This window comes from Prosopis cineraria, unplaced genomic scaffold (genome assembly GCF_029017545.1).
Source record: "Prosopis cineraria cultivar Desert tree isolate PC_DT_omini unplaced genomic scaffold, ASM2901754v1 PC15, whole genome shotgun sequence".
NCBI lineage: Eukaryota > Viridiplantae > Streptophyta > Magnoliopsida > Fabales > Fabaceae > Prosopis > Prosopis cineraria.
In genome coordinates, this window is record NW_026555346.1 from 75329 (window position 1) to 87614 (window position 12286).

At 37.4% G+C, this 12286-nt stretch overlaps 1 protein-coding gene across 1 annotated transcript in view; it reads left to right on the top strand.

The window, feature by feature from the left end:
• Positions 1 to 12286, top strand: part of LOC129294408 (protease Do-like 7) — a 49121-nt gene that overhangs the window by 35996 nt on the left and 839 nt on the right. Inside the window, 4 exon segments of the mRNA XM_054932754.1 lie at positions 355 to 585; positions 1558 to 1773; positions 1980 to 2137; positions 2276 to 2387. Coding sequence (XP_054788729.1) covers positions 355 to 585; positions 1558 to 1773; positions 1980 to 2137; positions 2276 to 2387 — 717 coding nt within the window.

The window sequence follows — 12286 nt, forward strand, 5'->3', positions numbered from 1 at the left end:
TAAATGGGATGATTAAAGATTACTTGGTAAAACTGATAGTAGATAGGGGTGACAAATGCCATCATAGTTAATGTTTTATCCCTGTTTGGCAATCCTTCTAACCCAGTAAAACACATTTATGCATTTTTTTTAAATGCTGTCAGCATTGTTTTCCACTTTTTTTTTCCTGTTATTGTCTCCCTACAAGTTCAACAATATTTTGTATTCACCCATTCATTTCCATTGAACACACCATAATTCTGTTTTTACATTGGGAGGGGGTGGAAACTCAGGTTTATTTTTAATACAAACATACAGTTCGTTTGGGGGTTTAGCTATGGCTTGCTAACCCTGACTGTTTGTTCCCTCTTGCAGCTTAAATTTGCTGGCAATACCTCAGAAGATCATCAATTTGTGAGGGGTATTCCAGTACATGCAATAAGTGAGGTCCTTGAAAAAATTGTTGGTGGTGGTGCAAAAGGGCCACCTCTTCTAATAAATGGGGTGAAAAGGCCGATGCCACTGGTCAGAATTTTAGAGATTGAACTTTATCCAACATTGCTTTCAAAGGCTCGGAGCTTTGGATTAAGTGATGATTGGATTCGGGTATAGATCTTCCTGATATTTTTTGTTGCTGCTTTTACTCTTAAGGCAGCCTTCGTAAAATGGACATATTAATTCTTAAAATATATAAAATTTTATTCAAAAGATTTATAAATATTATGTATTTTAACTTTATTTTGTTGTCATAGTGTAGCAGTAAGGGTTAAATATTTAAATCTAAACAACATGGTCTAGAGACTTGAATACCACGTAATAGGCTGCTTCACGTTTAAAGTTGTAAAAAGTTCATTTTTTTGTGTGAAAACTCGCATAATTTTTATCATAATGGTTAATTGCATATATGGCATATTCATTGTCCCCATATTGATTTTCCCCTGTCAGGAATGTGGGATTTTTCATAAATCTTATAACCTACTATATTTTAATATTGTTTGAAAATACTGTTTAGTGGTTAGAGCATGTATGAATTGTCTGAAGTATTATTTAGTTCAATCTAAACTTCTCACATCAGGATACATAGTCATTGTAGCTCAACTCAGTTGCAGACACCAGACTATCAATTGTTAAGTCCATGAGCCATGCCCAATAAATGGCATTGTAGTTAGTCGGGTCATCATGGTTTTATATTTTGTTTTTATTCTATTCTGTTTGTTACTATCCTTTATTTTCATAACTTATCATTAAGTTAGGTTATTAGTATTTTGAGCTAGTCTAGGCCTAGATATCAGGGATTGTTCTATTAATCCCTTGAGCCTTTTATCTATTATTCACACCATTCATTCTATAAAATTCTAGAGCTTAAAGATCACACATTGTGACTCTAGCAATTTCTCAAAATTATCATGAATTAGATACAAGGCTTAAAGCAAGACAGACATGGCTAACATTTGTACTTAGGTTTTTACATTTTAGTGATTAAAATCTCATATTTTCTATGACTTTCTTGAATGAACAAGCTTCAAATTTTCCTTTTTCTGTGATTTAATACTAATAACTATCTGTGACAATTTTTAGGCACTTGTTAAGAAAGATCCGATCAGAAGGCAAGTATTACGTGTTAAAGGTTGTTTGGCTGGATCAGATGCTGAAAATTGTTTAGAACAAGGAGACATGGTTTTAGCAATCAATAAAGAACCGGTGACATGCTTCCGTGACATTGAAGGTGCATGTCAAGCTTTAGATAAATCTGGTACCAGTGATGGGAAGCTTCACATGACCATTTTTCGGCAGGTATAAGAGAATGTGTCCTTTGCAAATTAGAGTGCGTATAGAGTGATGAGCAAACTTTGGCTCGTGTGTTTTTTCTTTTTCTTTTTGTGTTTTTTTTGGGGGGGGATGTTTGTGGAGAGTTATGGGCAAACCTTTGGCTGTATTTTGGCCATTTGTATTGAGGCATATAGGCTGTGTGTTGATGATAGAGTTGCATGGTGTGTCAGGGGCATGAAGTCGATCTTCTTGTGGGAACAGATGTCAGGGATGGAAATGGAACTACTCGAGCAATTAATTGGTGTGGTTGTATTGTCCAAGATCCACATCCAGCTGTACGGGCTCTTGGATTTCTTCCTGAAGAAGGTCATGGTGTGTATGTGGTAAGGTATGATCTTATCTCGTGCTTGCAAATCTTTCATTTTGAAACATGGACAGTGCTGTGCTGATTACTGAATATCAGCAAGGTGAATGTCTATGTACAATTTAGTGTTTAAGGGCCTTCATCTTTGTCTTAAATTTGCAGGTGGTGCCATGGCAGTCCTGTACATAGATATGGTCTTTATGCTCTTCAGTGGATTGTAGAAGTTAATGAAAGACCGACTCCAGATCTAGATGCTTTTGTTAATGTGACTCAGGTATGCAAATTTATGTTACATGGATCAAGCTTGCATTTCTGTGGATGTTTTTGTTTTCTTCCTCTTTACTGTGTGCGCATGATGTGGTGTCCATAGTGCCATTAAATGCAATAGAATGCGTGGTGTCTACATTCAGGTTCTATCTTTGGGTCGTTATGAACATGTAAAATTACTGTGAAGATTCATTCCTTGCTGTATCATTGAAACTATTTATTTGCATGAGATACTGGCACCCTCAAATACAATGCCTCAATTGATACTTTACATAGGCTGGTTTTTTAATTTGTAGATTTTTTCCCCCTTTTGGATTTGTAAATTTATGTCTACATTTGACCTAATGGTGTCACTGTTGACTTATTTGTTCTGTACCACTGGTAATGATATATAAGATTATTGTAATTAATGTTTGGATCCAATAGAATTTTGTGATTTTTGTGATAGAAATTCTGTGTATTATTCTTCATAGGCAGCAATATATATAGGAGAAAAGAGATATGATCAGAATTGTAATCAAATCTAGGATTAGGTTTAGTAGACTATGGGCCCAAAGCCTGCGGGCCAATCGGCCTACTTCTAACACTCCCCCTCAAGCTAGCAAATAGATGTTGATCGTTTCTAGCTTGCTTATTATCTCATCAAACTTGTTCTAACGAGAGGCTTGGTCATCACATCTGCAACTTATTTTCCTGAGGGGATATAAGCTAGATCTATTACTTTCACTTCAATTTTTTCTTTAATGAAGTGCCTATCAATCTCAACATGCTTATTGCAATCGTGTTGAATGGGATTGTTTGCAATTTTGAGGGCTGTCAAGCTGTTATGCCACATTTTGATAGGAATGTGGAAATATACTATATTTAATGTAAATATTTGATAGTTATTCTCTTAGTTATTATGCGATTATAGGCTGTCATTGTGGCCTCTCCTCTATATCTATGTAATCGACACACGCACTGAATAATAGAGATTTAGTTTTGCTCAGTTTATCTTTATGGTATCAGAGTACGAAGAAGAAAGAGCAACTGAATCATCAGAGACGGAAATGGAATTGAACTCTCAACCTGAAACTCAACGAAATATAGAGTCGATTGGCTTGGAGGGCTTGTCTAATGCAAGCTCGCGTCAAGTCGCACCCTTCATGACTGGCCAAAAGAGCTCGCTCGTGTCTTATCTCAGAGAAGCTCACCTGTGTCAACGACCGAGGGTGGGCCCAAACCGTGTGACTTGCAATAGAGGGTCGTGGTAAATGGGGGTAGGTTTCCGGCGAAACCCAATGTCTAGAGGCAACGAATATCAAGGCTTTTAGAGCTTGGAAGATCGAAAATTTGATGGTGTGTTCATGACTGGTTAACTCGATGATGCTGGCTGTGAAAAAGAGTTTTTTATTTCTCCCAACAGCTCGAGAGATATGGGATGCTGTGAAGGAGGCATACTCAGATGGTGAGAATGCTTCTTAAGTGTTTGAGATTAAATTCAAACTGTGGCTCGTGAAGCAAGGTATTTGTGACCCAAGTGAATATTACCTTGAAAAAACTGCTTTATGGTAGGAACTTGATCTAATTACTGCTGCGGAATGGACCAGTTCTGAGGATGCTACTTGGCTCCGAAAGCGACTTGAGAAAGAACGCCTTTATGAGCTACTAGTTGCACTCAATTCAGATCTGGATGATGTTTGTGGCAGAATTCTGAGTTTGGAACCTTTGCCATCTCTCCGTGAAGCTTTTGCAATGATTTGGAGGGAGTACTCATGAAGAAAGGTTATGTTAAAAGATGAACCCATTCCTCAAGCTAGTACTCTTGAATCGTCTGCTCTTGTTGCCAACTCTAATTATCCTAGAAACAATGAAGGACGTCCTACGTGTGAACATTGTAAGAAAGTGGGCCTCACAAAGGACAAATGTTGGGATCTTATGGTAAACCCCTGACTGGAAGCCAAGAAAGGGAAGAAGCCATGGATATGTTGCTGAAAGCTCTATGGGAGATGATGATTCACAACCCTCAAATGATCAACTGAGTAAGATTCTTGAGATGTTGTCAACCTTACAAACTAATAGTAAGCAGCCTGTTGCTACTGTGGTACAAAGAGGTAATTTGTCTAAAGCTTGTATGCATTGGAGATTGTTGGATAGCAGACTCAGTCGCTTCGGATCATATGATTAATAATATTAAACTATTTATGACCTATGTCCCTTTCCAAAAGAATTTTACAGTCAAGATGCATTAGCGTCGGTTGTTTTTGGTATAGGAAGTGTACAACTTTCACCTACTCTAACCTTACATCATGTTCTTCATGTTCCTAATTTAAAGTGTAGTTTACTCTCAGTGAGTAAATTGGCAAAGAATAAGAAGTGTCATGTTGATTTCTTTGCTACTTATTGTCTTTTCCAGGATCTACTGATGGGGATGACAATTAGTAGTGCTAAAGAGTTTGATGGTCTCTACTACCTGGATGGAAATGAAGTCAGTAATGTTAGGTCATGCAATAAAGTGTCTCCCTAGGGATAGTGAGTTGGAGTTGTGGCACAAACGTCTTGATCACCTTAATTTCAATTATATGTCAAAAATGTTTCCCTCAATTTGCAATAAAAGTGATTGTTCTCAGTTCTATTGTGATTCTTGTGAAAAAGCAAAACATCATTGTGCTTCTTTTCCTTATCAACCATATGTTGCATCCAAACCTTTTACAACCATTTATAGTGATCTATGGGGGATCTATGGGGGCCCTCTTGGGTTCCTAATAGGACTCAATCAAAGTTGTTTATCACTTTTATTGATGATCATTCTTGTGTTACTTGGGTATTCCTTCTGAAGGACAAATTTGATGTTTCACAGGTGTTCATTGATTTCTATCATATGATCAAAACTCGATTTCACACATCTATTCAAACACTTCACACTGATAATGGTATAGAATATTTCAACAAACACCTCTCCATTTTTTTACTTTCTAATGGTATTGTTCACAAAAGCACTTGTCCATACAGCCCTCAATAGAATGGTATTGCTGAAAGGAAAAACAGGCACATCTTGGAAACAGCCCATGCACTTCTCTTTAGTAGTCATGTTCCTAACTTACAATCTACCCTACCTGGAAAACACTTTACCCTTATGAGTATTTAGGTGTACTACCTATGTTCATCTTCATCACACAAACAAACTTGACCCCAAAGCTATCCGATGCATTTTCCTGGGTTACTTTGCCACTAAAAAGGGGTACAAGTGCTTTGACCCTACTACTAAACGTATCTTTACCACCTGTGATGTCACCTTTCATGAAACCAAATCCTTCTACTCCCAATCTCCACTCCAGGGGGAGAATTGGAATAAATTGCAAATTGACATGTGCCAGAACATGAGTGAAACACCTAAAACACCTAACCCCATGGCTAAACCTCACCATTTGTCCCTTGAACTCGGTGATCTTGATTTAGACTCAGGAATTGAAAACACCAATACCATCGCTCAAGCTAAAAGTGACGTACCAAATCTTAGTCCTTAGGAGACATCCATGGCAGGGGGAGACACCAGATTTACACAGACCTATACACGGAAAAACAAGACAAGTAAACAGACCCATGCTTCAAGCACTGATCAAGAGTCAGAACCGAATGTAGGTCCAAAAGAAGATAATGGAGGAAGTCTGGAAGAATCAAGTGTTGATGATAATATTGACCTGCCTATAACGATGAGGAAGAAGCCGAGAGCTTGTTCTAGGCATCCTATCAAGAGGTTTGTGTCTTCTCAAGCATTGTTTGCTAAATTTTCTGGATTTACTACCCATTTGGATAGTGTTATAGTACCAAAGAATATTGAAGAAGCCATGGCCGTACCTGAATGGAGACAAGCTGTGATGGAGGAAATGGAGGCATTGACAAACAACAATACTTGGGACGTGGTAAAATTACCTCCAGGAAAGAAAGCAGTTGGATGTAAGTAGGTCTTTACACCTAAATACAATGTTGATGGTAGTCTAAACAAACACAAAGGAAGACTTGTTGCTCAAGGGTTCTCTCAAGTATATGGTATAGACTACACGGAGACATTCACACCTATAGGCAAACCCAACACTGTTAGAATACTAGCAGCCAACCTTGATTGGCCATTATATCAATTAGATGTAAAAAATGCCTTCCTAAATGGTGAGTTGAAAGAGGAAGTATATATAAAGTTGCCGCTAGGGTTCCTAGGAAATAAACCAAATCAAGTTTGCAAATTGAAGAAGTCCTTGTATGTACTTAAGCAGTCTCCAAGAGTGTGGTTTGAGAGACTCACACGGGTATTAAAAGAGGCAAGGTTCACACAACGTCAAAGCGATCACACAATGTATTTTAAACATCGAGGCACTAAAATTATTGTTTTGTTGGTTTATGTGGATGATATGGTCCTTACAAGCGATGATATTGAGGAGATTGAGAACCTTGAAAAGGCTCTAGCTCAAGAATTTCAGATAAAAGATCTTGGAGAAATAAAGTATTTCCTAAGTATGGAGGTGGCAAGATCTAAGAAGGGAATATCTATTTCTCAGAAAAAATATGTGCTAGATCTCTTAAACGAGACTGGCATGCTCGGATGTAGACCTAGTGATACACCTATTCGAGTTGACAAGATAAGCAATGAAGAGGACCTTGGCAAGTTTGTTTGATATAGGTAGGTATCAGCGTATGGTGGGAAAATTGATTTATTTGTCACATACTAGGCTAGATATTGCCTTTGCAGTCAGCATGGTGAGTCAACATTCACATGACCCTAAACAGAAACACTTGAATGAGGTCTACAAGATTCTCAAGTATTTGAAAGGTACTCTTGGAAAGGGTTTATGGTTTAAGAAATTTGAGAAGCGAGGTGTAGAAATCTTCATAGATGCAGATTGGGCAGGTGATCAAGAGGATAGAAAATCTACATCTGGATACTGCACTTTCGTTTAAGGAAACTTGGTTACTTGGTGAAGCAAGAAGCAAAGTGTAGTGGCCCGCCGTAGTGCAGAGGCAGAATTTCGAGCCATTGCTTTAGGAATTTGTGAAGGTATATGGCTAAAAAAGGTAATTAAGGAACTAAAAAAAAATGTTAACTTGCCTATTACTCTGTACTCAAACAATATGGCTGCAATTAGCATCTCACACAACCCAGTCCAACATGATAGGACCAAACATGTTGAGATAGATAGATATTTTATCAGAGAGAAGATTAATACTGGCATCATCCAGATGAGACATATCAATAAGGGAGCAAACAGCTGATGTTCTCACCGAAGGCTTGAATAGAGATAAGTTTGATTATTTTATTAGCAAGTTGGACATGATTAACATCTGTGGTCCAACTTGAGGGGGAGTATGGAAATATACTATATTTAATGTAAATATTTGATAGTTATTATCTTAGTTATTATACAATTATAGGATCAGATATATTAAGGAAGTTTTTATTCTATTCTCGCTGCAAATCCCTTATTTCCCTGCTGTCATTATGGCCTCTCCTCTGTATATATGTAATCGACACACCCACTGAATAATATAGATTCAGTTTTGCTCAGTTTATCTTCAAGGAACTTTCATTTCCATGCCAAGTACCTTCACAAATCCCAAGAGCCAATGCTCTATATTCAAAATCTGTTGAGCTTCTTGAAACTATTGGTTGCTTTTTGCTTCTTCTAGTTACTAGATTACTTCACATGAAGGTGCAATAACTTGTTGTAGAGCACCTATCATGAATAGAACTGCCCAATCTGCATAAGTGGAAATCTCTACATTTGTTGTATTTTCTGAACCTAGGGTTCTCTTATTTCCATTTGTATAGATCTCTACACACTTCTTATCCCCTTTTGAGAAGAATTTGCCTGGAGTGGTTTTCAAATATCTAAGAATCCTGTATACAGCTTCCATATGTTCTTTTTGAGGGTTACTAGCAAACTGGCTTACAACTTCTACTATAAAGGATATATCTAATCTTGTGTGGGATAGATAAATAAGTTTTTCCGCCAATTTCTGGTACCTTTCTTTATCCACAACTTTCCCATCAAGTTTCACTTCCAAGTTGCATTTGAGTTTCATTAGGGTTTTTGCAAGTCTAGCATCCAACATTCCAGTCTCTTGGAGTAAATCCAAATTATATTTCCTTTGAGACACATTAATGCCTTTTGATGAGCACGCTACTTCCAAACCCAAAAAATTTTAGATTTTGAAGGTCTTTAACCTCAAATTCTTCAGCTAGCTTTTTTTCAACTTCATGATCTCTTTAGCATCTTCCTATTAGCATTATGTCATCCACATGCATAATTAATACAGTTATTTTTTGACCAGATTGTCTTACAAATGGTGTATGATCAGTCTAACATTGAGTATACCAAACCCTTTTACAGCCCAAGCAAATCTCTCAAACCAAGCTCTGTGAAATTATTTTAATCCATATAATGAGTTGTGCAGTTCACATACTTAATTTTCATTTTTTGGACCTCGCAATCCTTAGGGAATCTCCATGTATAGTTCGTCCTCCAAGTTCCCATTTAAGAAGGCATTCTTAACATCTAGCTAATATAGTGGCTAGTCCAAGTTAGCAGCAAGAGAAAGCAATACATTCATAGTATTGAATTTAGCCCCCGGTGCATATGTTTCTTGATAATCAATGCCATAGGTTTGAGTATGACATTTGGCAACTAATCAGTCTTTATATTTATTAAGGCTTCCATCAAGAGTATATTTCTTATTAAGAACCCATTTGCTTCCTACATCTGACTTATCATGAGGTAAACCCACAATCTCCCGAAGTTTCATTTTTATCTAGGGCTCTCAACTCTTCATCAATTGCTAATTTCCACTAAGGATCACATATGGCTTCCTCAAAGGTCTTGGGTATATTCTCACTACCAATGGCATCAACAAAGTTCTTAAATTGAGAATTAAGGCTGTCATAAGAGACATATTTGCCAATGGGATGTTGAGTACAAGTTCTTTTGCCTTTTCTAAAAGTAATAAGCCACTGGAGATCTTCAGGATTAACTTCAAGTTGAGAATCATGACTTTTCTGTGGAATAACAATGGGATCTTCATTGTTTGTATCCTGTTCAGCTTGATTCGTCCTTGTTTTGTCCAAGTGTGGCTCAAAATTGGGTTCTTGGGAGGTGATAGGTAGCTGTTTAGGACTGGTAGGATGATTATACACAGGTTCAGGTTGAATAGGCTGTGTTTCAGATCCAGAAATAGGTGAATTAGAGTCAGATAAAGCCGTTTCAGGTTCTTAAACTGTGGGGATTGGATTTGGATCATCGGAAAGTTGACAAGAATTGAGAGAGAAGGGGTCTAGTGATGTTTGAGGACCAATATGAGGACTAGTACCTGAGCTGCCAGTTTGTGGGTTGTTATTTAAATGAACATTACCATTATCTGTGACACAAATTGAACGTTCACTATCATGCTCCCCTAGAATGGGTAATTTGGGATAAAATGGTAGTAATTCAACAAACTTGACATTCATAGTGACATAGCACTTACAGGTTTCAGGGGAATAACACTCGTATCCCTTTTTAGTGGAGGAATATCTTAAGAAAATGCACTTGAGGGACTGGGATTGGAACTTGCCACCTTCATCATTAAACACAAAGACAATGCCCAAAAACTCTTGCAGGAGGGAGTTAACCAAATGAGAGTAAGGATAAGAAGCCAAAAACACATTAATGGGAGTTTGAAAATTTAAAATCTTGGATGGCATGCGGTTGATGTGATATACAGTCGTAAGGATTGCATCTTCCCAAAATCCTTGTGGAATGTTGTTTCCTAGCAAGAGTGCCCTAGCAACTTCTAGGAGGTGTCTATTTTTCCTCTTGACTATCCCATTTTGTTTAGGAGAATGAGCACAATATGTTTGGTGGTGTATTCCTTTTTCAACAACAAAGCTTCAAAAATTTGAATTGATAAATTCAGTTCCATTGTCATTACAAAGGACTTTTATAGAAGTTTGAAATTGATTTTGAACAAAGGTATAGAAGTTCTTGAAAATACCACAAACTTCATATTTCTTTCATTAAAATAAGTCACGTTAAACAAGTATGATCATCAATAAATGTAACAAACCACTTGGCCTTAGAATTAGTTTCAATCCTGGAAGGACCTTAAACATCACTATGAATTAAAGAAAAAGGTTTGGTGGGGTTTTAAGTAGTAGCGGGGAAAAAGTTACGACTTTGCTTTGCAAATTGGCAAGTGTCACAATGAAATCTAATTTTGTTCATGGAATTGGGAAACAAAATTTTCATATAACAAAACTTGGATGACCTAGTCTAGAATGCCATAACATAATGTCATCTTGAGACCTAACAGAAAACCTAGAAACAGAATTTCAAATAGAATCAGCTAAACTGCTTCTATTGGTGGAGACACCTTCAAGATAATAGACCCCATTGCATTCCTTAGCATTGCCAATCATCTTCTCTAAAGAAAAAGGTTTGTGGAATTTGTCAATGATGGCAAGGCAATTCAAAAGGTAATACATGTGACTGACAAGAAGTTGCATTGAATATTGAGGACATATACAACATTCTTCAAAACAATAAATTCTGAAATCACCATTGTACCCATTCCCATAACACACAGGTATGCTCAGAATGGGAACTAAATTCAGATAAGAATTCTCTAAATCCAGTAATGTGATCTATTGCTCTCGAATTAACAACCCAGATATGGTTACTTTTAGTAAGAGTATAAAGTGCAGTCAGTAAAGTCTTACTAGCATGGGCCAAAGTAACCGAGGGGGTAGATTTTTCACTTAATTTGTCTCGAGAACACTTCTCTAGGATTTGTCTCATCATAGAGAATTCTTCATTATTTAATGAATTATTATCAACACTAATTTGGCTCATCATGAACCCCTTCCTATCACCTTTGGTTTTCTGTTTTAGATGTGATGGCTTGCGATGGATTTGCCTGCAAGGCTCTCTTGTATGACAATTTTTATTACAATGATCACATCTGAGAGACCTCTTCCCTTTATGATCTCTCCCTTGATGGCCATAGGCCACCATAGTAGAAGTTTCAACATTAGATAAGGAAAAAGAAATTGATGAACGTTGTGTGAGGGCATTACGGCTTTCTTCATAGTTGATCATATTGAATGTGTCTTCTAGGGAAGGGAGAGGTTTCATGCCCATAATTTGCCGATAGAGATCCCTAATGGAGTCATTGGGGCCAAACAGGAATTCATAGCGCCTCTCACGTTCAACAACCTTTTTATAGTAGAGTTCATTGGTGTGACAAGGCCATTGATGCACCTCATAGAGGTCTATATGTTGCCAAAGTCACAAAAGAGTAGTGGAGTACAGGGTAATGGATTTCTACCCCTATGTGAGGGTTTGAAGCATGTGTTTCGCTTGATAAATGGCTGCTATATTTTGTTTTCACTAATTTCTGGATTCATAGAGTGAAGCAGCCATGTCATCACCATATTATTTTCTGCACACCAAGTTTCATACTTGGGATCACCAACAGCCGGTGATTTTGGGTTACCACTGAGATTGCATTCCTTATTTTGCGCACACACGAACATAAGAGTACTCCTGGACCACTGTAAATAATTGTTCCCATTCAATCGATGGGTAATAATGAGAGAAGAGAGTGAATCGCTGCTGCTTGTGCCTGGAGAAGGCATGCTGTGATCTCCGACTTGCTCAACAGAGGTTCTGGCATATTGCCCATTAGCAGCGAGTACCCTAAGGCCACCACTTAGCGCTACTTTGTACGACATGAGTGCCACAGCTCTGATACCATGTGATTTTTGTGATTGAAATTCTGTGTATCATTCATCATAGGCAGCGATACATATAGGAGAGAAGAGATATGATCAAAATCGTATCATATCTCCTGAATAATACTGAAAATAAACTGATTTATTCTAATCAAAGCCTATAGACCAAT